General features: G+C 42.1%; 1 protein-coding gene across 5 annotated transcripts in view; it reads left to right on the top strand.

The window, feature by feature from the left end:
* LOC111972710 (CD2-associated protein) overlaps positions 1 to 24,454 on the top strand; it is a 92,258-nt gene that overhangs the window by 40,368 nt on the left and 27,436 nt on the right. For all 5 annotated transcript variants that reach the window (XM_023999761.2, XM_023999760.2, XM_023999759.2 and 2 more), the window contains 8 exons: positions 468 to 588; positions 811 to 998; positions 4,202 to 4,289; positions 4,693 to 4,787; positions 6,000 to 6,098; positions 6,241 to 6,297; positions 13,123 to 13,159; positions 14,396 to 14,458. In XM_023999761.2, the coding sequence (XP_023855529.1) occupies positions 468 to 588; positions 811 to 998; positions 4,202 to 4,289; positions 4,693 to 4,787; positions 6,000 to 6,098; positions 6,241 to 6,297; positions 13,123 to 13,159; positions 14,396 to 14,458 (748 nt within the window). The remainder of the gene's footprint in view (positions 1 to 467; positions 589 to 810; positions 999 to 4,201; positions 4,290 to 4,692; positions 4,788 to 5,999; positions 6,099 to 6,240; positions 6,298 to 13,122; positions 13,160 to 14,395; positions 14,459 to 24,454) is intronic.

Raw genomic sequence — 24,454 nt, 5'->3', positions numbered from 1 at the left:
AAGTATACCTTATTTACTTTGAACTACTAAAAAGGGGATTTTGACAGACAGCATAGTCAGCAGCTCTGTAGAGATGGGTGACTTGGAATGAAATAAAACAAGTAATCAAATAAAACAAATGTAATGTACACAACAACTGAAATATAAGTCATGTGAATAAATGATGGTTAATACGTGATAAGCAGTAATGGGCAGTCACTACCATCATGGGACTTTTATTCATCGTTTTATTCTGTGTTACAGCATTTAACCCGCATAATGAATTGAATGTTTAAAAACAGAATCAAAACGACAACAATTMTATTTTTATTTTTTATATCCAAACTGACCTCAAAAAAGCACAAATCGCTCAGAATAACCTTAGGCTATAGGCTAATGTTGGAACTTGGTGATGTATATGGTATATTATTCTAAGGTGATTAGATGTGTACATCAGGTATTCAGAGGGTTCTGATTGGTTGTTCCAGGTAGAGGAAGGCTGGTGGAGTGGAACCATGGACGGCAAATCAGGACTGTTCCCCTCCAACTTCGTCAAAGAGATTGAGACGAACGAAGATGAAGAAACGAACGACGTAACAGATGAAACTGGTAATAATGGAGCTAACGGAGCGTGACTCGTGTTCAATCGGAGCATGTCATAACAAGTTAGAGCTGCTAAAGGATTTTGTTTTTTTGCTGGACTTCCAGGCTTCTGTTTGTATTATTGTGTCTAGGTAAGAGGCTATAGTGTATGTGGGCGAGCGTGTGTGTTCTTCTACTGCACGTTTTTGTTTTCTTCCATTCACATTTTACATTGTGTCCTTCCCACAGACGTTAGCGGTAAAGAAGCTCTGCTTCTCCCCACCCCCACCTCCCCCATCCACCCCTCTCCAGGCAACGGAGTGATCGCCCAGCCCAAGAAGATCCGGGGGGTGGGCTTCGGGGACATCTTCAGGGAAGGCTCAGTCAAGCTGAAGGTCCGCCTGCCCAACTCAGAGGGAGAAGAGAAGAAAGACAAAGTAAGTGAGCTGAGCCAGGACTGAGAGATGCCTGTCTGAGAACTCAGGGTGTCATGGACCTCAACAGGTCCCGATAAGGCTTAAATACTTCCCCTTAAAATATGCCAAAGTCCTCTGAGAACTAATTCACAATTGAGAGGAAGATGGGCATGCTTTTAAATGTCCAAAAAGTTTTCAACTGTCATATGTTAGATAACTGTATAAAACTAGTAAGGAATGTTTATGGTCAGTGGTGGGAAAAATTACCCAATTGTCATACTTGAGTAAAAGTAAAGATGCCTTAATAGAAAATGACTCAAGTAAAAGTGGAAGTCACCCAGTAAAATACTACTTGAGTTAAGGTATTTGGTTTTAAATATAGTTAAGTATCAAAGTCAATGAAATTGATAAAGTATAAATCATTTCAAATTCTTTATATTAAACAATCCAGACGGCACGATTTTTCTTCTTTTTTAAATTTACGGATAGCCAGGGGCTCACTCCACTCATAATTTACAAACATTATTTAGTCAATCCGCCAGATCAGGTAGTAGGGATGACCAGGGATGTTCTCTCGATAAGTGCATGAATTGGACCATTTTCCTCTCTTGCTAAGCATTCACAATGTAACAAGTACTTTTGGGTGTCAGGGAAAATGTATGGAGTAAAAAGGACATTATTTTTCTTTAGGTGAAGTAAAAGTTGTCAAAAATAGTGAAGTACATATACCCCAAAAAAATACTTAAGTAGTTCTTCAAAGTATTTTTACTTAAGTAGTTTACACCACTGTTTYTGGTTAGCATGTTGATACTGAGAATCATATCACAAAAGTCAGAAATGGATTGCATTGACACCAATGCTGGAGTACGAAATAATTTAACATTGGATAATATTGGTTTATGAACTTGTTTACATTAGCTAACATTCTGAGTTCAGCCACCTTTACACAGTCAGTATTGTTTAGTGTTGCGTGAAGGAGTAATCATAGGTGTCGCTGGCCTTTTGGAATCCCCTGAGTGTTTGTTTAAGTCCTGGGAGAGGTGGCGCAGTGTAGTGTGGGTTGGCTTACTTTGTCAACCTTTCCCTCTTCAGCTTTGTTTTGTTCGCTAATTGTTTGGGTGGCAGGCAGGCAGTTTCCCTGCTCCCTCTGACTGACCTAGTTTCCTGGCGTCATATCGGAGGTAGATGTTTCAGTGTGTCTCTATGGTAGGTATTTCAGTGTTTCTGTGGAAGAAATTTCAGTGCGTTTCTTAAAGCACACAGAAATATCTCTTTCAGAAACGCACTGAAATTTCTACCGGGAGATACTCTTGTGTATATATAGTTTGTGGACACCCCTTCAAATTAGTGGATTCGGCTATTTCAGCCACACACATTGCTGACAGGCGTATAAAATCAAGCACACAGCCATGCAATCTCCATAGACAAACATTGGCAGTAGAATGACRTTACTGAAGAGCTCTGACTTTCAAGTGGCACCGTCATAAGATGCCACCTTTCCAACAAGTCAGTTTGTCAAATTTCTGCCCTGCTAGAGCTGCCCCGGTCAACTGTATGCGCTGTTATTGTGGAGTGGAAACATCTAGAAGCAACGTCGGCTCAGCCGCAAAGTGGTAGGCCACATAAGCTCACAGAACAGGACCGCCGAGTGCTGAAGCGCGTAGCGTGTAAAAATCTTCTGTCCTCGGTTGCAACACTCACTACCGAGTTCCAAACTGCCTCTGGAAGCAACGTCAGCACAATAACTGTTCATTGGGAGCTTCATGAAATGGGTTTCCATGGTCGAGCAGCCGCACACAAGCCTAAGATCACCATGAGCAATGCCAAGTGTCGGCTGGAGTGGTGTAAAGCTCACCGCCATTGGACTCTGGAGCAGTGGAAACGCGTTCTCTGGAGTGATGAATCATGCTTCAACATCTGGCAGTCCAACGGATTAATCTTGGTTTGACGGATGTCAGGACAACGCTACCTGCCTCTGCATCGTGCCAAGTGTAAAGTTTGGTGGAGGAGGAATAATGGTCTGGGGCTGTTTTTCATGGTTCAGGCTAGGCCCCTTAGTTCCAGTGAAATAAAATATTAATGCTACAGCATACAATAACATTCTAGACGATTCTGTGCTTCCTTCTTTGTGGAAACAGTTTGGGGAAGGCCCTTTTCTGTTTCCGCATGACAATGCCCCCGTGCGCAAAGCGAGATCCATATGGAAATGGTTTGTTGAAATCGGTGTATGAAGAACTTGACTGGCCTGCACAGAGCCCTGACCTCAACTCCATCGAACACCTTTGAGATGAATTGGAACGCCGACTGCAAGCCAGGCCTAATCTCCCAACATCAGTGCCCAACCTCACTAATGCTCCTGTGGTTGAAATGGAAGCAAGTCCCCGCAGTGGAAAGCCTTCCCAGAAGAGTGGAGTCTGTTTATGGCAGCAAAGGGGGGGACCAACTCCATATTTTAATGCCCATGATTTTGGAATGAGATGTTCAACGAGTTGGTGTCCACATACTTTTGCTCATGTAGAGTATTTCAGCACGTTTCTGGGTGAGATGTGTTTCTGAGGAAGATATTTCGGTGTGTTTACAGACAAACTGTAGCTGCACATCCAGATTAGTTTTAGATTTTGCATTAATAGTCCTGCTAATAGCACACTGTCGATTACAGCATCCATTTAACCCCCTCTGAAACTCTTCTCTCTTCCCTCCTTCTTCCCCCCTCCTTTGTCATGGCAGCGTTGGTTCAGTCTTCGTCCCACAGCTTACAAGATGGCATATTCCATTACGCTGTCGTTCACACACACACTCCATCAGTAGATGCATCTCTCTCTGCTCTCTCTTTCCTCGTGACTCAACAGCTTGTTGCTCTCAGTTCCTTTCATCTGAGACAAAACAGACTACCTTAGGCCTGCCTGGCTCTACCACTTGTCTGTCTGCTRGCGCCGCAACTAACAAAGGCTGTTCCATGTCGACTCTTTCCCATCCCAAGCTTTCTGATGTTGGTATATGTTTTAGCATAACTCTTAACCCATGTGACATAGTCTGTAGTAGACTGGCATACTCTTCACAAACACTGACCTGCACGCTGACTGACACACTGTCTGTTGACCAATCAGTGAGTCCGCTGATGGCTCTGTGTTCATTCCGGTCAGGGATGTGGTGGAGACCATCTGGGCATTGTGCTGTGCATCCAATCATGTCAGTAAATCCATCTGTGGTTTGCTTCATTTTAGCCAATCCCATCATTACCATCTGCCGCAAAGCCCGCCCATTCCAACACGACAGATTCACTGAAAGCAGAGGGGGACAGCAAAGTAAAAGGTAAGAGAGAGGGTAAAGTCCCAGTGTTTATGATTGAGAAGTGACTGTTCTATGCAAAATGTCATCTAGTGTTGCGTTCTCAGACATTACACTTGATCATCATAACACAACATGTATAGTGTTTTATTGTGATTCTTACATGTTCTTACATTGAGGGTAGGTTCACAGGGTATACATTGTTTTATTGTGAGGGAATGTGTAACTACAATCACACCGTTGCTACCTAGCTAAGTGTTAAACTTTTTAAAGCCAATTGCAGGGTTAGGATTAGCCAATGGGAATGGTATCACTAGGAAAAAACATATCACATCCATTACTTAACACGTGTTCATGTATTCTGTGTGTGTGGTTTGTTTGTCAATGACTTCTTGAGAAATGCAGAGTGTTGTTCCTCCTTCCCCAGTAAAAGAATACTGCAAAGCCACCTTTGCTTTTGAGTCCACAAACGAAGACGAGCTGACACTGAAAGATGGTGACGTCATACAGATATTGAGTAAGGTAAGTAAAGCCACACTGACCAGCAACAAGCCCGTGGCCCTAGCCTATTCTCAGTGGAGAAGCTTAAAGCTGCTACTATTCAACAGTCTCCATTTGCTAGTCAAAAAAGTTTTCAAACAGACTACATGACTGTCCCTCTTGTAAGGGAGAGAGGTAACTAGATAGAGGATCTATATTTCCAGCCCTGTGTCTACACCTTAAGCCTGGCAAATGTGCCACATATTAACACCGGGCATTATCTATTTGGTCCTGGTCAACATGGTCCTTCACAGACCATGGTCCTCAGTGTGTTAATCTCACCCCCAGACCAGACCCAGGTATAGTCATCCATCCTACTGCACACTCTCCAACCCTGCCTGTCTATTCTTCCCTGGTGACATAGGTGAATGTTGTGAGCAAGGACTGGACCAGGACCCCAGGGACAGATTTGAGTATTTAGTCCTAATGCTTTGTATTGGGATTTAGGTAGACCTGGGTAGTTTGTCGGCACGAGTTATCCTCTTATTGGACCAGTTCAGATAGTACCTCTCCATTTCAAAAAGCCCTCCAAACACAACGCTGATCACCAACGTTTTGGAAGCAGTATGATGAGGAAGCTGTCGTCATAGCAAGTAGGTGATTTATGGCAGTTAGCTTCCCTTGATGTTGGCCAGAGACTGGGGACTTGAATTTCACACCCTGAAGAAAAGCATTAATGCCCTGACTGGGAATGCGGTCAAGACATAGTGCTAGTCCGTCTGGAGAGGTTGAGTTACCATTAAGAGATGATGTGTCTCTCGAATCATGGTTTGTTATTTAAGGCAGACACATTATGAAAGATCATGTTTTGCTGCGGGTAAATCAAGCTGTTTAAGCGCCATCTAGTGTCCATTAAGCAGATTGATGTTCAAGGGCTGCATTCAACTTGATTTGAAATCTAAAGGCAATGTTTCTTCGTTCGCGGAGACTGCATTCACCGTAAACGCTGCATATGTGAACGCTGCATCTAACATCAAGTGAGGCTGATTTTATATTGAATGAAAATAATCATTGTTTATTGAGAGGAGATGGGAGAATTTCTTTTGATTACAAAATGGCCTGATGCAGACATTTAAAATGTTTCTCAGACTCCCGTCTCCCAACTGTCTGTATTATGATGTTCTGTGATTTTATCTTAGCCTTTTCATCATAATGTTTGAAAAGTGCTTCACCAGTAAAGTTATTATGTTTCAGGACACGGGGGAGCCGGGGTGGTGGCGAGGGGAGATCGGAGGTAAAGAGGGCGTCTTTCCTGACAACTTTGTGGCTGTTATGTTAGATGAAGACAAAGAGGTAAGATAAAAGTGGAAGTGAACGCCAGAACCCATATGTGTTCCCTAGTTGCCTTTTTATCCTCTAGTAGCCTGTGTGTTAAGTCAGTCATTTGTCTTATGATCATACATGTTTAGTTCTAAAAACTGTCTTCATGTTGCAGCCGGCTCCCACATCAAGAGGATCAGTCAAACTGTCTCCCAAGCAGGAAGCAGAAGAGGTACGCTGGGCTGTCCACATGCTTGTGTTAGAGTACATGGTGTTGGTGTATGTTCACAGAATTCATATGGGCCTCTTCCATTGATATAAAACACAGTTATGATGAGAGTGGTATCCTGGGAATGTTCTGCTGATATTGTATCCACCATAATGTGTGGTCTTTGTCAGGGGGCTCTGTGAGTCATCACTCACTTTAGACTGAAACTTATGCTTTCTCTAAATATTCATACATAATACAGTTGAAGTTTACATACACCTTAGCCAAATACATTTAAACTCAGTTTTTCACAATTCCTGACATTTAATCCTAGTCAAAATTCTGTCGTAGGTCAGTTGAGATCACCACTTTATTTTAATCATGTGACGTGTCAGAATAATAGTAGAGAACTTTTCTTTCTTTCATCACATTCCCAGTGGGTCAGAAGTGTACATACACTCAATTAGTATTTGATAGCATTGCCTTTAAGTTGTTTAACTTGGGTCAAACGTTTCGGGTAGCCTTCCACAAGCTTCCCACACTACGTTGGGTGAATTTTGGCCCATTCCTCCTGATAGAGCTGGTGTAACTGAGTCAGGTTTCTCGGCCTCCTTGCTCTCACACACTTTTTCAGTTCTGCCCACAAATTTTCTATAGAATTGAGGTCAGGGCTTTGTGATGGCCACTCCAAAACCTTGACTTTGTTGTCCTTAAGCCATTTTGCAACAAATTTGGAAGTATGCTTTGGGTCATTGTCCATTTGGAAGACCCATTTGCGACCAAGCTTTAACTTCCTGACTGATGTCTTGAGATGTTGCTTTAATATATCCACATAATTTTACTCCCTCATGATGCCATCTACTTTGAAGTGCACCAGTCCCTCCTGCAGCAAAGCACCCCCACAACATGATGGTGCCACGCCCGTGATTCACGGTTGGGATGGTGTTATTCGGATTGCAAGCCTCCCCCTTTTTCCTCTAAACATAACGATGGTCATTATGGCCAAACAGTTCTATTTTTGTTTCATCAGACCAGAGGACGTTTCTCCAAAAAGTACAATCTTTGTCCCCATGTGCAGTTGCAAACCGTAGTCTGGCTTTTTTATGGCGGTTTTGGAGCAGTGGCTTCTTCCTTGCTGAGCGGCCTTTCAGGTTATGTTGATATAGGACTCATTTTACTGTGGATATCGATACTTTTGTGCCTTTTTCCTCCAGCATCTTCACAAGGTCCTTTGCTGTTGTTCTGGGATTGATTTGCACTTTTCGCACCAAAGTACGTTCATCTCTAGGAGACAGAACACGTCTCCTTCCTGAGCGGTATGACGGCTAAGTGGTCCCATGGTGTTTATACTTGCGCACTATTGTTTGTACAGATGAACCTGGTACCTTCAGGAGTTTTGAAATTGCTCCCAGGGATGAACCAGACTTGTGGAGGTCTACCATTTTTTTCTGAGGTCTTGGGTGATTTKTTTTGATTTTCCCATGATGTCAAGCAAAAAGGCACTGAGTTTGAAGGTAGACCTTGAAATACATCCACAGGTACACCTCCAATTGACTCAAATGATGTCAATCAGCCTATCAGAAGTTTCTAAAGCCATGYCATCATTTTCTGGAATTTTCCAAGCTGTTTAAAAGGCCCTGTCAACTTAGTGTATGTAAACTTCTGACCCACTGGAATTGTGATATAGTGAATTATAAGTGAAATAATCTGTCTGTAAACAATTGTTGGAAAAATTGCTTGTGTCATGCACAAAGTAGATGTCCTAACTGACTTACCAAAACTATAGTTTGTTAACAAGAAATTTGTGGAGTGGTTGAAAAACGAGTTTTAATGACTCCAACCTAAGTGAATGTAAACTTCCGACTTCAACTGTAGTTTCTGAGCTCTCACAGTTTTAATCTTGTCTTTAGCTAAGACTCCTCACAGGAAATGTTCCTTCAAAAAATGTTTGGGTCTGAGCAAATTTTGTCTAATTTTTTGTTTTTATTTAACCCTTATTTTACCAATTAAGTTGACTGAGAACACATTCTCATTTACAGCAATGACCTGGGGAATACTTACAGGGGAGAGAAAGGGGGATGAATGAGCCAATTGTAAGCTGGGGATGATTAGGTGATGGTATGAAGGCCAGATTGGGAATTTAGCCAGGACACCGGTGTTAACACCCCTACTCTTACTATAAGTGCCATGGGATCTTTAGTGACCACAGAGAGTCAGTACACCCATATAACATCCCATCCGAAAGACGGCACCCTACACAGGGCAATGTCCCCAATCACTGCCCTGGGACATTTTGATATTTTTTTAGACAAGAGGAAAGGGTGCCTCCTACTTGCCCTCCAACACCACTTCCAGCAGCATCTGGTCTCCTGTCCGGGGACCAACCAAGACCAACCCTYCTTAGCTTCAGAAGCAAGCCAGCAGTMGGATGCAGGGTGGTATGCTGCTTGTTGATAGGGGTGTGGGCCACAGAAAAACTGAACTTAACATGAGGGGCCGCAGTGGCTTGCGGGTCTGCGTACCCTTAGCCATACCCACACATGCAGTCAGAGACATAGCCTTTTGGGGTCCTAAGTTACATTTTGTTGAGGGGCCCCCCGCACCTTGCAAGCATTTTAGCGGCATTTTGCCATGGGGCATAGAGAAAACATTGCKGTTTTAAAGCAAGTTTGATGCAACAGATTTAGCAATTTTTTAACAAATTTCATACATTTCAAATAATTTTGCCATGGGGTGGAGGATTTGTTTTCTTCAGTTTTACAGGTAATTTCCTGCAACTCTACAAATTTTGTCATAGGGTGGGGAGAAATGTTTGCAGTTTTTAATGATTTCGGAGTGAGACGGCCTAACAAAATCATTGGGGGCCCCCGGTCGGTAGTTCAACCATTATTACTAATTTACCAAAAAAGCGTCTAGTTGACATGGCTAATTGAGAGAGAAAAACTGCTGATGCACAACCAAATGTTGAAATTGCACGTTGTATATTCTACTATTCTAACTCTCAACAGGAAGTTGAGACTCCAACTGAGTTCCCCAAAAAATATATATGTATTTTTTGGGCGGGCCTGCATTCCTGATATAGGTCTACCAGAATGGCATACCATCAAAAACAATGGAGAAAATGCATCTAATAACGTTTCTATGATACAGCCTACAGTAGTAACCTATGTGTGTTGTTCAATGTAGCCAACGTTCAATGCGATTTTATACAAAATAAAATTAATTATTATCCCCATACCATTATTATAGTGAATCAGACAATGTATGGCTGCTACCCTCTGCCTATTGGCGTCTTAACTTACTCAAGCCTGTCTCAAAATACAACACTGCCCCTTTAAGACATAAAAAAGCTCTGACTCGATTTTCAAGGATGGCTAGAAATGTACACATTTTGTGCTGTTGTAGGAAGCAATCACACCCCATTGCAGACCAGAAATGATCTGTAACTAGGTTATTAACCAGCAAAGAATATGAATAAATGTGRACACGTGGCTACATGTGTTGTGCTGTCAATAGAATCCTCAGGCGTTGCGCTCTGCCTACATCAAAATCACACAGTCTTGTTAGATTTGTTTCGGTATGTTGCATTGAAAGGTGGACAATATGTTGATTTGATCACAATTCCCACATTAGAGGGACACATTGATTATGTAAACTAACAGGGCAAACTACTAATGTTGAGGGAAGTTCAATCTCGTGCATCTCTTTGCGGGCTGGTATCATCTGCGCGGCAGTCCTGGGAAAGCTGCGCCCGAGCACGCGCACAGCTTAGAGGGGACATTGCTCACAGCTGTTCTGTTCAAAGAGAAGTGTACACTATCAATTCCTTCTGGTCAAAAAGTATCCTCCYGCTAAATAGTCATTTGTTGAATTTTGAAGAAGATTCCTTTTAATCGTAAGTAAAGTTCCTGGTACTTGAACTAGTTCCATCGCCATGGCAAAGAGTCCTGGCCGTTGTTGCCTCATCGGCCCACACAGTGGCTGTTGTTGTGTCACGGCCCTGTGGAGTGAACACGCTGCTCTGCCCCCCCACATGTAGGTCAATGGGTGAAGCAGTGGTGGAGCACAGTCTTTTGGCCCAGAGCATTGGGAGAGTTTTTACTCCATAAATGAGCTCAATGTTGCCCTTTGTTTAAGGCCCTGGCCTAGGCAGAGGGAATGTGATGAGCACTGGCTCATGTGATGGTTGAGAAACACACGCTGGTCAAATGTTCATGAGAGGGAGGGATGGGAAGGGTATGTTCTCAGCTCTYCTAGATGCTCGGTAGAGGGCAGCCATAAACAGATCTCCATTAAGAGGTTACCAGGGCAGTCTCTTTCGCTCTCTCTCTTTCTCTGTTTTCATTCTTGTTTTCTTTCTCTCCATCTCTCTCTCTTTCTAAATAGTTTTTGCCAGCATGGTATAAACTCCCAGTGTGGATTGTTACAGCATACATATCCCGGTATGCATCTTTTGTGGTGCTGGCAAGGAACATTATCAATCTGAAATGTTGCAGTGGCCTGTGGCTGTATCCATCCTATTATCACTGCATGACGTTTACTTACAGGAGAAAGACTGAGCTTTAAACCTCCTAATCCACCACTCATAGGTGACCCACTGATGCTGTTGATAAAGATTTCTCGTTCCCTCTTGACTACCACAGTTTGTCTGCAATTAATTCTCAGGTATAGCCTTAACATGGAAAGTTGCCATGGAAGTTGTCATCACACTATAATAGAATGATCTCATTGGGCTTGTGGAAAGACTTACAAACTTATTGAATGTGGGCTATGAATATAAAGCACACACTTATTGTCTAGAAGCTGTCAGTGTTACTGCGGTGTCTTACTGCTTGGCATCATCTATTAAGGTCGTAATGTAATTCCATAGGACAAACATTAAAGCACATGTTAAGTTCAGTGTAAGTTATTCATGGAAACTGAGCATAATTGCTTGTTGTGTTCATTTGGAGCATGTGCTTCTCTTCTGACTCATGCTCTGGCCTCCGCATTAGATGCCTGGCATCACTCTTCCTCAGCCCTCTAGTCTCTGACACACTGATGGGCCTGAGCAAGGCGCTGTGCAGATTCCTTCATCTTTCTATCTAAGGTGCAAGGTGATTTGTAGATCAGTGATTTGGCCCAGTGCATTGCTCAGGCTGGATCCCTGGAACAGCTGCCGTGACATCGGCATCTCTGGCACATGACTTTACAGTAAGGAAGCCCTGTGTTGCTATTGATATACCATTTAAATTGGAATGATATCAGGTAGACTAAAGTCTAAGCATGTTCAAATATATTACAGAAGTCAGGCACAAATAATACCATGAATTGGGAAGAATTTAAAGAAACTGATGAAGACCAAAATCATCCAAACATTGTTGTAAAGATTACAGCAAAGGGCAGTCATTCTCTGGAGCAACAAACAATTGTTGAACAGACCCTGCCTTTCTTCTTTGTTAAATGTGAAATTCATCTGAGCAATTGCCCCAAAACAATTGAATTTAGTTGCGCACTTATGAAAACATTGTGTCCCCTTGAACAAACAATTAACCCTAGGCCTACTGTCTTTCGGTGTTCACAAACCATCCCCTCACCCCTACCAACTCGCTTGGAGGGCGCTCCGTTGTCACATGTTGCTGATGAAACTCAGACGGTGACTTCAAGAGTGGCAAGGGATCAAATAAACCAATCAATTTCAGGACACACTCATGACTTGAATAATGCAATTCATGTTCCACTTTTAAATAATAAAACAAGCATGACCTTCAAATGAGAACATTCCCCCCGTAGATATAAACCCCCAGTAACAGTTCAAAAAATAATTTGGGAGGTATTTAATATGTTACATGTATCAAGCCTTGAAATCCAACACATACAAATACAGGTGACTCATAATTAGGGATGACTATTATTTTGTGTGAAATTGCGCAAACTTAAAAATGATGCGTTGTGTTATGGGATACCACTTCGCTCTGAAGCCGGCAGTGTAGCTGACTCGGTCTAAGTTGTTTTCGAAGSGATTAATTAGCCCCTTAACCCTTTCACTCCCTCAGCTTTGGGACACTTGTGCATATGGCGGAAGCACGTGTGAACGTGCAAATGGAGGGACAAAGGGAAAGGGGTGGTTTGACACATGGAGTAAATACACAGTAAATAACGAATAACGAGTAAAAAATAACATGGCTATATACAGGGTGTACCAGTACCAAGTCGATGTGCAGGGGTACAAGGTAACTGAAGTAGCGATGTGCATATAGTAGGGGTAAAGTGACTAGGCAACTGGATAGATAATAGAACCTTCCGGTTGAGGGTGGAGCTGTTGCCATARCAGGCCGTGATACAGAATACATAGATCAAACACTAGTATGGAATGGAACAATCTAACATCTCATGACAAAGAAAAAATACTGTTGGTTTGACATCTGAGTTCTAATCAAACTAATATTTGAAATGGTATGTGTATTCTTTACACATACCATTTAAGTGGTTTATCCTTTTGATAAATGATTAGTCAAATGAATGAGACTCATGTTTCATGTCTTAGTTGAATTGGTTTGAATTKATTTCTTCTTCCTTCAATTCAAATTCTGCGTCCCTTGAGGTGTGGCCAATTCAAATTCGTTCTGGGTTGTTTTTCATCAGCTTTGTGACCCATAACAAGGTATTCTGGGTTGCTTTTCTTTCGAAAAAAGACTTGACTTGTTACCTTACTACGTACTGTACTTAACATATTCCCTGAATGTTGAACCTAATTCAGTGGGGCAAGAAAGTGCTCTTTCTCTCTGTACTTGTTGGCCATCATGGTGTGTCTGCTGGGAGTCTGTTTAAACTGAGGGCTACTGTATTGACCCACTTTGTGTTTTTCAGATACTCAAGAAGCTGCCGCCACCATCAAAAAGCATAGGTAAGGCCCGTTTCATAAGGAACATGTGACCATCATCAATCTCCTGTAGATGAGCATGTGTAGTAGATCACTATCAGTTAACGGAGAGGCAGGCAGCGGGCGACTTCTTATCTTCAAAACATCCCCACGAGAGTCTTCTCTAGTACAGTAGCAAACAATATGGGCAGACAAACATAAACGTGTACCTCTGCCTGTGTCCATTAGCACATCCTGTCACCTAATATCAGGTAGCCTAGCGGTTAGTGTGTTAGGCCAGTAACCGAAGGTCACTTGCTCGAATCCCTCAGCCGACAAGGTGAAAAATCCACCAGATAATTGTCATCATCTCCAGTACTGAATGCTTGGTTAGGGGATGCTTTATAGATTTAAACGCCACTCAAAGATTTTCATAAGTGGCAATTGCTGTAAATCTCCGAGAGGATGCCTAAATTGGTGCGTTATTAAGAATGCCTTGAGTTGAGATGATGACTGTGTTGCGCTACGACCCCAAGGGGTTCAAGTTCGGTTTCAGGGCAAAGAAACCAACATCTAAGACTTTCCCAACTTTGTTTACTACCAAGTAGTACACTCAGTCCAGATCAAAGCCGAACTGCCAAGGCCGACAGAGACGTGATGCATGTAGGTATTTAGGATCCTTTGACTCCTGTCTGATAGCACAATGTAGTCTCACATAGCAGACTCCTAGGACTTTCATCCCTGCGGCTGTTAGATACAAGACCTCTGGTATAATGGGTTTTAACTATGCCATAGATCTAGATCTCTGGAGGCATGGAGACTTCCCTAATGCCCTTAAGGTGTAGGTTTAATGACTAGGCCCATTCAATCTAAGTGCTCACATATTTGTATATAGATTCTAATTACTTTTCCGAATTGACGAAGGTACTTGGCTGTTCTATATAGCACCGGCATTCACCTAGATATCTGTCTTGATAGGAAAAAATTATGTTTTCTCTTCTGAGGTTGTTGTTTCCGTGAGGGGTGCTAAGACTGATTGAACGAAAGGCTCATATCTAGCACACCCACATCTGAAGTTACAGATGCTTGCAAAAAGCACTGCAAAGATTTCTGTACTCCCTTTAGTCTTCACAGGAAACACTTATGTGTGTCTCCACATCCTGTCTGCAGACTATCTGTTTAGTTTGCTCTGTGCTCGAGTGGCTGTCCTCATAGACTCATAGATCCACGGTAAAGAGAGGAGGACGTTACTAAACAACGGCAACATGCTTCGCTTTTCAGGTCGAAAACCCGAGGTCCCGAGCGCCGACAAGAAGCCCCAGCATCCCCATCCTGAGGATAGAGGTAAGGGTCGCCCTCTTCCCTCCCTTCCACCCATCTGCCCTTTCCCATTAAGTGGTGAGAAACCTCTCCCCTCTCCCCCCTGGGAGCAGCACTTGTGCTCCAGCAGATGAGTTGGTGTGAAGAAGGTTGTAGACAACACCTCCCACCTCCCAATCAGCCCCGACTGCTCCAAGGGACATGTGGCTCTCCGGATGAGAGCCCACCCCACCAATCACATCCTCTCCGATATCACATATATATATTTTTCGCGGCATTGCAGTTCAACCTMGCCCTAACTGGGTTTATGTGTGTGGGGAGTCAGTCTCATCCGTAACACCAAAGCAGAGTTTGCTCTGTTTGCCGATAGACATGCAGGTCTTGATTTACTAAGTGTTCGTACCAAGTGTCAAGGAGAAAGGCGACATTTGCCTGTGCATTTGGACCCCACATGAATAACTTAATAAATAATATGAATAAATAACTGTGAATGCTCAGTAAAGCTGTCCTCAAGGGTCTAGACCCTAGACACACTTGTCATACAGAGAACAGTAGGGATCCACTTTTTGACAGTAGAACAGCTTGAAGGGCGGTGGTGATTATGCTAATGTGCTTTTGACCTGGTCCTGGTTCCCTCGCTACAGCGGTGACTTTTTAATCAGTGGGAGTTTAGCAGTAGTAGCACCAGTCCTAGCCATACCCTACCATACCCCAGGGTATTAATAGAGGAGCACAGTCTCATCTTTTTATTTCATATGTTGGGAAATGTGTCCTCCTGGATAAACACAACACTTGTTTCTTCAGCCTTCTCTTTATTAACAAGTGAAGGTTTATACAATTATAGTTTAATACAATCGTTGGACAATTTATCAGATTGGCCACCAGTTCACACATACTATGTATGGTTTTATTTATCCTATAGAAATTCTATGATTTCTCCCACCTATTGTGTAAGAGACATTATGTACAGTGCCTTCAGAAAGAATTCACACCATTTGACTTTTTACACATTTTGCTGTTACAGCCTGAATTTAAAATTGATTGAGATTTTGTTTCACTGGCCTACACACAGTACCCCATAATGTCAAAGTGGAATTATATTTTTTACAAATTATTAAAAAAGGAAAGGCTGAAATGTCTTGAGTCAATAAGTATTCAACACCTTTGTTATGGTAAGCCTAAATAAGTTCAGGAGTACAACTTTGCTTAACAAGTCCCATAAGTTGTATGGACTTACTCTGTGCAATAATAGTGTTTAACATGACGACTACCTCATCTCTGTACCCCACACATTCAATTAATTATCTGTATGGTCCCTCAGTCGAGCAGTGAATTTCAAACCCAGGTTCGACCACAAAGACCAGGGAGGTTTTCCGATGCCTTCCAAAGAACGGCACCTATTGGTAGATGGGTAAAAAAACAGACATTGAATTAGGGCTGACCCCATTTTTAGTCGATTGTTTGGTCGATAGGGTGTTGGCCGACCGAGATGTATTTAGTCGAGCAGTAGCAAAAAATTATAATTCATGGTGTACCATACTGTATCGCGCCTGTCTGAGTGGACTAATTCATTGTGGAGGCTGTGGGGATGGCATAGTCAATCGCTCTAAGACATGTGCTACTGAAATTGTATATGGTGATATTACAAAAGAACAATGGTGCAACGCTAATAAAAAATAATATTAGTTAACAAATGCAGATAGCGGCCACTGTCCGCGGTTCTGAAACATCCGTGTGCTGTTGCTCAATTTAGCCACCCTTTGCGTTGATGACAGTGTTGCGCACTCTTGGCATTCTCTCAACCAGCTTCACCTGGAATACTTTTCAACATATGCTGAGGACTTGTTGGCTGCTTTTCCTTCACTCTGCGGTCCAACTCATCCCAAACCATCTCAATTGTGTTGGGGTCGGGTGATTGTGGAGGCCAGGTCATCTGATGCAGCACTCCCATCACTCTCCTTCTTGGTCAAATAGCCCTTACACAGCCTGGAGGTGTGTTGGGTCATTGTCCTGTTGAAAACAAATTATAGTCCCACTAAGCGCAAACCAGATGGAGAATGCTGTGGTAGCCATGCTGGTTAAGTGAGTCTTGAATTCTAAATAAATCACTGATAGTGTCACCAGCAAAGCACCATCACACCACCTCCCCCATGCTTCATGGTGGGAACAGCACATCTGTTCAKCTACTCTGCATCTCAAAAAGACATGGCGGTTGGAATCAAAAATCTAACATTTGGACTCATCAGACCAAAGGACAGATTTCCACTGGTCTAATGTCCATTGCTCATGTTTCTTGGCCCAAGCATGTCTCCTCTTATTATTGGTGTCCTTTTAGTAGTGGTTTCTTTGCAGCAATTCGACCATGAAGGCCTGATTCACGCAGTCTCCTCTGAACAGTTGATGTTGAGATGTCTGTTACTGGGGCTGCATTCTGAGGTGCAGTTAACTCTAATGAACGTATCCTCTGCAGCAGAGGTAACTCTGGGTCTTCCTTTCCTGTGGCGGTCCTCATGAGAGCCAGTTTCATCATAGCACTTGATGGTTTTTGCCACTGCACTTGAAGAAACTTTCAAAAWTMTTCAAATTTTCCGCACTGACTGACCTTCATTTCTTAAAGCAATGATGGACTGTCATCTCTCTTTGTCAGCGCCATTTTCCATATACAAATATGCAGAGGGCTGCCTCGCTTCTAGTCCTTTAAACTTTGCAGTATTTCGTTTTTTAAAATTGTATTTCTTACATTTACATGTATTTGTTAGCACAGAAAATCTTAAGTGTTATTACATACAGCTSGGAAGAACTATTAGATATCATAGCGGCGTCAACTTACCAGCACAATGACCAGGAATAGGACTTTCTCGAAGTGGATCCTTTGTCCGAACCACCCAGGGCATTTGAACTGATTCCAGAGGCCGACCCAAAACAAGCCGGAGAAGAGGTAGACGGAGCGGCCTTCTGGTCAGACTTTGGAGGCGAGCACACCACCCATCGCTTCTGAGTATATTACTCACTAATGTCCAGTCTCTKGATAACAAGGTAGACAAAATTAGGGGAAGGGTTGCTTTCCAGAAAGACATCAGGGAATGTAACATGCTCTGTTTCACGGAAACATGGCTCTCTTGGGATATGCTGTCGGAGTCAGTACAGCCACCTGGATTCTCTGTACTTTGCGCCAACAGGAATAAACATTGGGAAGAAGGGTGGGGGGGTGTATGTTTCATGATTAACAACTTATGGTGTAATTGCAACAACATACAGGAACTCAAGTCCTGTTGTTCACCTGACCTAGAATTCCTCACAATTCTCCTCCACCTTACCTGTCACCCTAGACCAGGCCTGAGCAACTCCAGTCCTCGGGGGCCTGATTGGTGTCACGCTTTTGCCCCAGCTAACACACCTGACTCCAATAATCAACTAATTATGATCTTCAGTTAAAAATGCACTTAGTTRAAATCAGGTGTGTTTGCTAGGGATGGGGGAAAGGTGTGACATGAATCAGGCCCCCGAGGACTGCAATTGCCTAGGCCTGCCCTAGAAACACTTCAATTTGCTTACCGCCCGAATAAGTCCACAGACGATGCAATCGCCATAACACTGCACACTGCCCTATCCCATCTGGACAAGAGGAATACCTATGTAAGAATGCTGTTCATTGACTACAGTGCCTCTTCAACCTCCGGAGGCTGAAGAAATTTGGGGGGACRGCACCTGAGGGTGGTGCGGTCTGCACAACCCATCACTGGGGGCAAACTACCTGTCCTCCAGGACAACTACAGTACCCGATGTCACAGGAAGGCCAGAAAGATCATCAAGGACAACAACCACCAGAGCCACTGCCTGTTCACCCTGCTACCATCCAGAAGGCGAGGTCAGTACAGGTGCATCAAAGCTGGGATCGAGAGATTTCAATTCCATCAGACTGTTAAACAGCCATCAGTAACTCAGAGCGACTGCTGCTTACATACAGACTTGAAATCGTTGGCCATTTTAATAAATGTAATGTAGGCTTAGTATAGCAGCCTTGTATAACCACCATCGAGCTTTAGGCCTAGGAGCGCATCCTGTTTATTCTTAATAGCGTAACTTACTCATGCCTGTATTTCAATACTTACTGTATACAGGCTGCTGTATCAATCAATAATTAATTTGTTCCTGTCATCACACAGTCAATCKTGATTTGATATGCAGTCAAGCATTTTAGTTATAAAATAACAAAGCGTCCCTTGAATAATTAGCGTAAACAATTAATAAACCGTTCCATGTCTGCAATTGCATTCACGAGTGCATGCATCTGTTTTTAGTTTTTGCTGTAATAAAGGCTTTCTTTAAAAAAGTTACAACCGACTCTATGGCACGCTTATTATTTCTTTAGTGTTTTACGTTGTTCCAAACGGTCAGAAAAATATTTTGTCATCTAACTGCACCAGTTTGGCACACATAATATGCACGCAGCGCTTGTTCCTTACRTTTTATTTTGTGATCTCCTGTATTTATAACCAATTTATTGATGTGATTATGATACGCTATAGGTCAGGCTCTATTGGTCACGTGCATGCGATGCATACATGTGTCACGTAAAGAAAGCAAGGGTTGAGGGAATAGGCAATGTTTTTCCTAAACAAATGAGGGATTTTGGTAACAATTTTTCAGTCAGAAGTGGCGGTAATTATGTTACAGCTTCAGCAACATGGACAGCGTGATAAACACTGTTGATGTTCTGTGGTGGTCGCTGCAGCAGGGACGAGAGAGAGAGACAACTGATGCTAGTCACACAGTCTGAGCCCGGCCTGTCACAATCAAATCAATTGCGGTCGGACTCCCTCTTGTCATTTGTGTATCTTAATTATTTCATGTGTTTTAAAGCATCATACAAGCTCAGTACATATAGTTGATTTGATTAAAACACATACGATGTCTATATGTGGAAAAATACACCTTTGAAACTTTCGACTAATTGACTGGAACAGAATACTCTCTGTTGACCATGATAATTTTTTTTGTCGGGAACAGCCCTACATTGAATAACCCTTTGAGCATGGTGAAGTTTTTAATTACACTTTGGATGGTGTATTAATACACCCAGTCACTACAAAAGATACAGTCATCCTTCCTAACTTGCACTGGTTCCTAAACTTTTTTTATAGTCCCGTACCCCTTCAAACATTCAACCTCCAGCTGCATACCCCCTCTAGCACCAGGGTCAGCGCARTCTCAAATATTGTTTTTTGCCATCAGTGTAAGCCTGTTACACACACAATACGATACATTTATTAAACATGAGTGTGAGTTTGTCACAACCCGGCTCTTGGGAAGTGACAGAGCTCTTATAGGAACAGGGCACAAATAATAATAATCAATCATTTTGCTCTTTATTTAGCCATCTTACATATAAAACCTTATTTGTTCATTGAAAATTGTGACCAACTCACCACAGGTTAATGAGAAGGGTGTGCTTGAAAGGATGCAAATAATTCTGCAATGTTGYGTTGTATTGGAGAGAGTCTGTCTTAAATCATTTCCCACACACACACAGTCTGTGCCTGTATTTAGTTTTCATGCTAGTGAATACACTCTCACATAGGTACATGGTTGCAAAGGGCATCAGTGTCTTAACAGCGCYATTTGACAAGGCACCCAAAAAATCATAGAATGATGGAAAGACCTGTGTGTTGTCCTTGTTAATGCAGACTCAATCATAGCCTCAATTTTCTCCCWCACATTGAATATAGTTGCAGAGAGCCCATGTAATCCTAGATTCAGATCATTCAGGCGAGGAAAAACATCACTCAGGTAGGCCAGTCGTGAGAAACTCGTCTTCAAGCGGTCAGACAAGTGAAAATTATGGTCAGTAAAGAAAACTTTAAGCTCGTCTCTCAATTCAAAAAAAACGTGTCAATACTTTGCCCCTTGATAACCAGCGCACTTCTGTATGTTGTAAAAGTGTTACATGATCGCTGCTCATATCATTGCATATTGCAGAAAATACACGAGAGTTCAGGGGCCTTGCTTTAACATCTCTGGGATATGTGGGACGATAGCGTTCCACTTGGCCAAAAGCCAGAAAAAAATGTAGCGCGCCAAATTCAAATATATTACTATAAAAATCAATCTTTCATGAAATCACAATTTAAAGCTACACATGTTGTGAATCCAGCCAACATGTCTGATTTCAGAAAGGATTTACGGCGAAAGCACACCAAACGATTATGTTAGCTCAGCACAGAAAAACACAGCCATTTTCCCAGCAAAAGATAGTAGTCACAAAAAGCAGAAAGAGATAAAATTAATCACTAACCTTTGATGATCTTCATCAGATGACACTCATAGGACATCATGTTACACAATACATTTATGTTTTGTTCGATAATGTGCATATTTATATCCACAAATCTCGGTTTACATTGGCGCCATGTTCAGAAATGTCTCCAAAATATCCAGAGAAATTGCAGAGAGCCACGTCAAATAACAGAAATACTCATAAACTTTGATGAAAGATACATGTTTTACATAGAATTAAAGATACACTTGTTCTTAATGCAACCGCTGTGTCAGATTTCAAAAAAACTTTACGTAAAAAGCACACCATGCAACAATCTGAGACGGTACTCAAAATTAACATTTCTCCGCCATTTTGGAGTCAACAGAAATACGAAATTACATCATAAATATTCCCTTACCTTTGATCATCTTCATCAGAATGCACTCCCAGGAATCCTAGTTCCACAATAAATTGTTGTTTTGTTCGGTAATGTCCATTACTTATGTCTAAGTAGCTACTTTTGCTAGCATGTTTAGTGCACATGTCCAAACGCTCGCGCAGATGCAGGCGAACTCGGACGAAAACTTCAAAAAGTTATATAACAGGTCGAATAAACTGGTCAAACTAAGTAGAGAATCAATCTTCAGGATGTTGTTGTCATATATATCCAATAACGTTCCAACCGGAGCATTCCTTCGTGTCTGTAGAAGTTATGGAACGCAAGGTGATATCATGAGGAAAGCGCGTGACCAGGAACTGGCAATCTGCCAGAACACTGACTCATTCCCCTCTCATCCAGCCCCACAACACAGCATAAGCTTCATTCCACGTTCTACAGATTGTTGACATCTAGTGGAAGGCGTAGGAKYTGCAAACAGATCCATATCTTACAGGGAATTGAATAGGCGATGAGTTGAACATTGACCAGTCTCAGAATTCTCACTTCCTGTTTGGATTTTTTCTCAGGTTTTTGCCTGTCATATGAGTTCTGTTATACTCACAGACATCATTCAAACAGTTTTAGAAACTTCAGAGTGTTTTATATCCAATAGTACTAATAATATGCATATATTAGCATCTGGGACAGAGTAGGAGGCAGTTCACTATGGGCACGCAATTCATCCAAAAGTGAAAATGCTGCCCCCTATATCAAATAAGTTAACAAAGTTAACCATTTTCACTGTAGTGTTCAAAATGTATTTCAAGCTGTCAGGCATTCCCTTGGCAGCAACAGCCTCTCGTGGATGCTGCAGTGTACCCAAGTAGCGTCGGGAGCAACTGCTTGCATGCGTGTTACCACTCCACTATGTCACCCTGTCATGGCTTTTGCGCCATAAGTACAGATACCAACACATCTTGACCACCAAAGTCCATTTGATGTCACAAAGCTGTCCAGTACTTAAAAAATATCCTCTGCTGTTGTCCTGGTTTCTAGCTTCCATATTTGCGCCTCTTCGATGGTCCATAGTGCTTTCCCGGTTAAGAGGGCAGTAGCTCTTCGGCTGCACAACTGTCAGTGTCCATGCTAGCGGGGCTAACAAGAAATGTAGAATTACTGATGCTAGCATTGGATGTGCTTGTGGAAGCAGAACAACTTGTGTCATTGACAGGTGCAGGTGTAGTACTGCTGGTAGTAGCAGTACTACCAATAGATCTGATATGTGTCTCTATGAACACGGGCGTGCCTTACTTTTTTWAAAACCATTAATCAATTTTCGAGCAAACGGAATGAGCAGCAGCTACGTTTGGCTACATACAGACCGTTAGTAGAATTCCCACTGGAGAGTAACGTTAATGTCATTGGATGTTAATTATTTGACTAGGCTACCTGTATTGACGTTATTTCGCTGAACGCTAGATGGTTTAACTTTATTTTTGGGAGAGATATGAGGCTACTCAGGCGAGAGAAAAACATCACCTGTTGGAAAATCTAAATAGACTGTTTGAAAATGCAAAGATTTAAAATAAATGTTTTAAAAAATGTGAATCACATTTTTATTTGGCGTACCCCCGACAGCATTGCGCGTATCCCAGTTTGGGAATACCTGCCGTAGAGGAAGGAAACCGCTCAGGGATTTCACCATGAGGCCAATGGTGACTTTAAAACTGTTACAAATGGCTGTGATAGGAGAAAACTGAGGATGGATCAAGAACATTGTCGTTACTCCACAATACTAACCTAAGTGAAAAGAAGGAAGACTGTACAGAATAAAATATTCTAAAACATGCATATGGCACTAAAGTAAAACTGCAAAAAATGTGGCAAAGAAATTTACTTTAAGTGCTGAATACATTATGTTTGGGGCAAATCCAACACATCAGTCAGTACCAATCTTCATATTTTCTAGCATGGTGGTGGCTGCATCATGTTATGTGTATCCTTGTCATCGGCAAGAACTGGGTCGTTTTTATGATAAAAAGAAACGGAATAGAGCTAACTAAGCACAGACAAACTCCAAGAGCAAAACCTGGTTGTCTGCTTTCCAACAGACACTGGGAGACAAATTCAGCTTTCAGCAGGACAATAACCTAAAACACAARGTTAAATTTACACTGGAGTTGCTTTCCAAGATGCATTGAATGTTCCTGAGTGGCTTAGTTACGTTTTGACTTAAGTTGGCTCAAATCTAAGGTAAGACTTTAAAATGGCTGTCTAGCAATGATAATCAACCAACTTGACAGAGCTTGAAAAAWYWWTKATAATATTGTACAATCCAGGTATGCAAAGCTCTTAGAGACTTACCCAGAAAGACTCACAGCTGTAATCGCTGCCTAATGTAATTCTAACATGTATTGACTCAGTGGTGTGAATTCTTATGTAAATGAGATTTCTGTATTTCATTATCAATACATTTGCTACAATTTATAGATATGTTTTCACTTTGTCATTATGGGATATTGTGTGTAGATGGGTGTGAGGATTTTTTTTTTTTTTTTATCCATTTAGAATTCAGGCTGTAACGCAACAAAATGTGGAATAAGTGAAGGGGTATGAACACTTTCTGGAGGCACTGTATCTCTCTGGAAGTTTCTTTGTATGTGAGCATCCCTGGTGGTTTCAAAGCAACGTCAGCTGCAGTCTGTCCTTTGAGACACTGTTGCTCGACAGCCCTCAAATTAAAACYTGGAGCTCCAAAGTCAGTTCCACTGCTTTTTTTCTTCCCCTCTAATCAGGGACTGATTCAAACCTGGGATACCAGGTGTGTGCAATGAATTATCAGGTAGAACAGAATACCAGCAAGATTTGAATACCCTGCTCTACAACAATGTTATTTTACTTGAAAGCTGTGCTGCTTCTCAGCATCATGTTTTCTAAACAGGCAGTCAGCTTCCTGACCTCAACATACTTTTTCTGGGATGTTCATGTTTACAATTAACACTCTTCTTCCAGGGTACTAATCAGATAAGTCACCTCCACGCGGCCTAATGAGAGAGAGAGAGAGAGAGAGAGAGAGACATTTGCATATTTACTGTTTACTATCAGTTGTCAGACTGAATGTAGGACAAAGTGTTGTGAGTGTGCTGTTAACACGGTGACGAAGTTGACACTAATGAGTCACTAATTGACACCCAAGTCTATCTGGTGAAAACTTGTGTACACATATGTTTCAGGTCCTTTTGTATACTCTGCAACACTTATGTAATTCTATTGTCAATCAATCGTGATTTAATATTACCATCCTTTTAGTGGACAAGTAAACTCCCCCTCTATCTCCCAAGTGGCAGGAACCACATCAAATTACATATGTAATTTGTTTTTG

The sequence above is a fragment of the Salvelinus sp. IW2-2015 genome, linkage group LG14 (genome assembly GCF_002910315.2).
Source record: "Salvelinus sp. IW2-2015 linkage group LG14, ASM291031v2, whole genome shotgun sequence".
NCBI classification, from domain to species: Eukaryota; Metazoa; Chordata; class Actinopteri; order Salmoniformes; family Salmonidae; genus Salvelinus; species Salvelinus sp. IW2-2015.
This window is presented reverse-complemented; position numbering and strand designations above follow the sequence as displayed.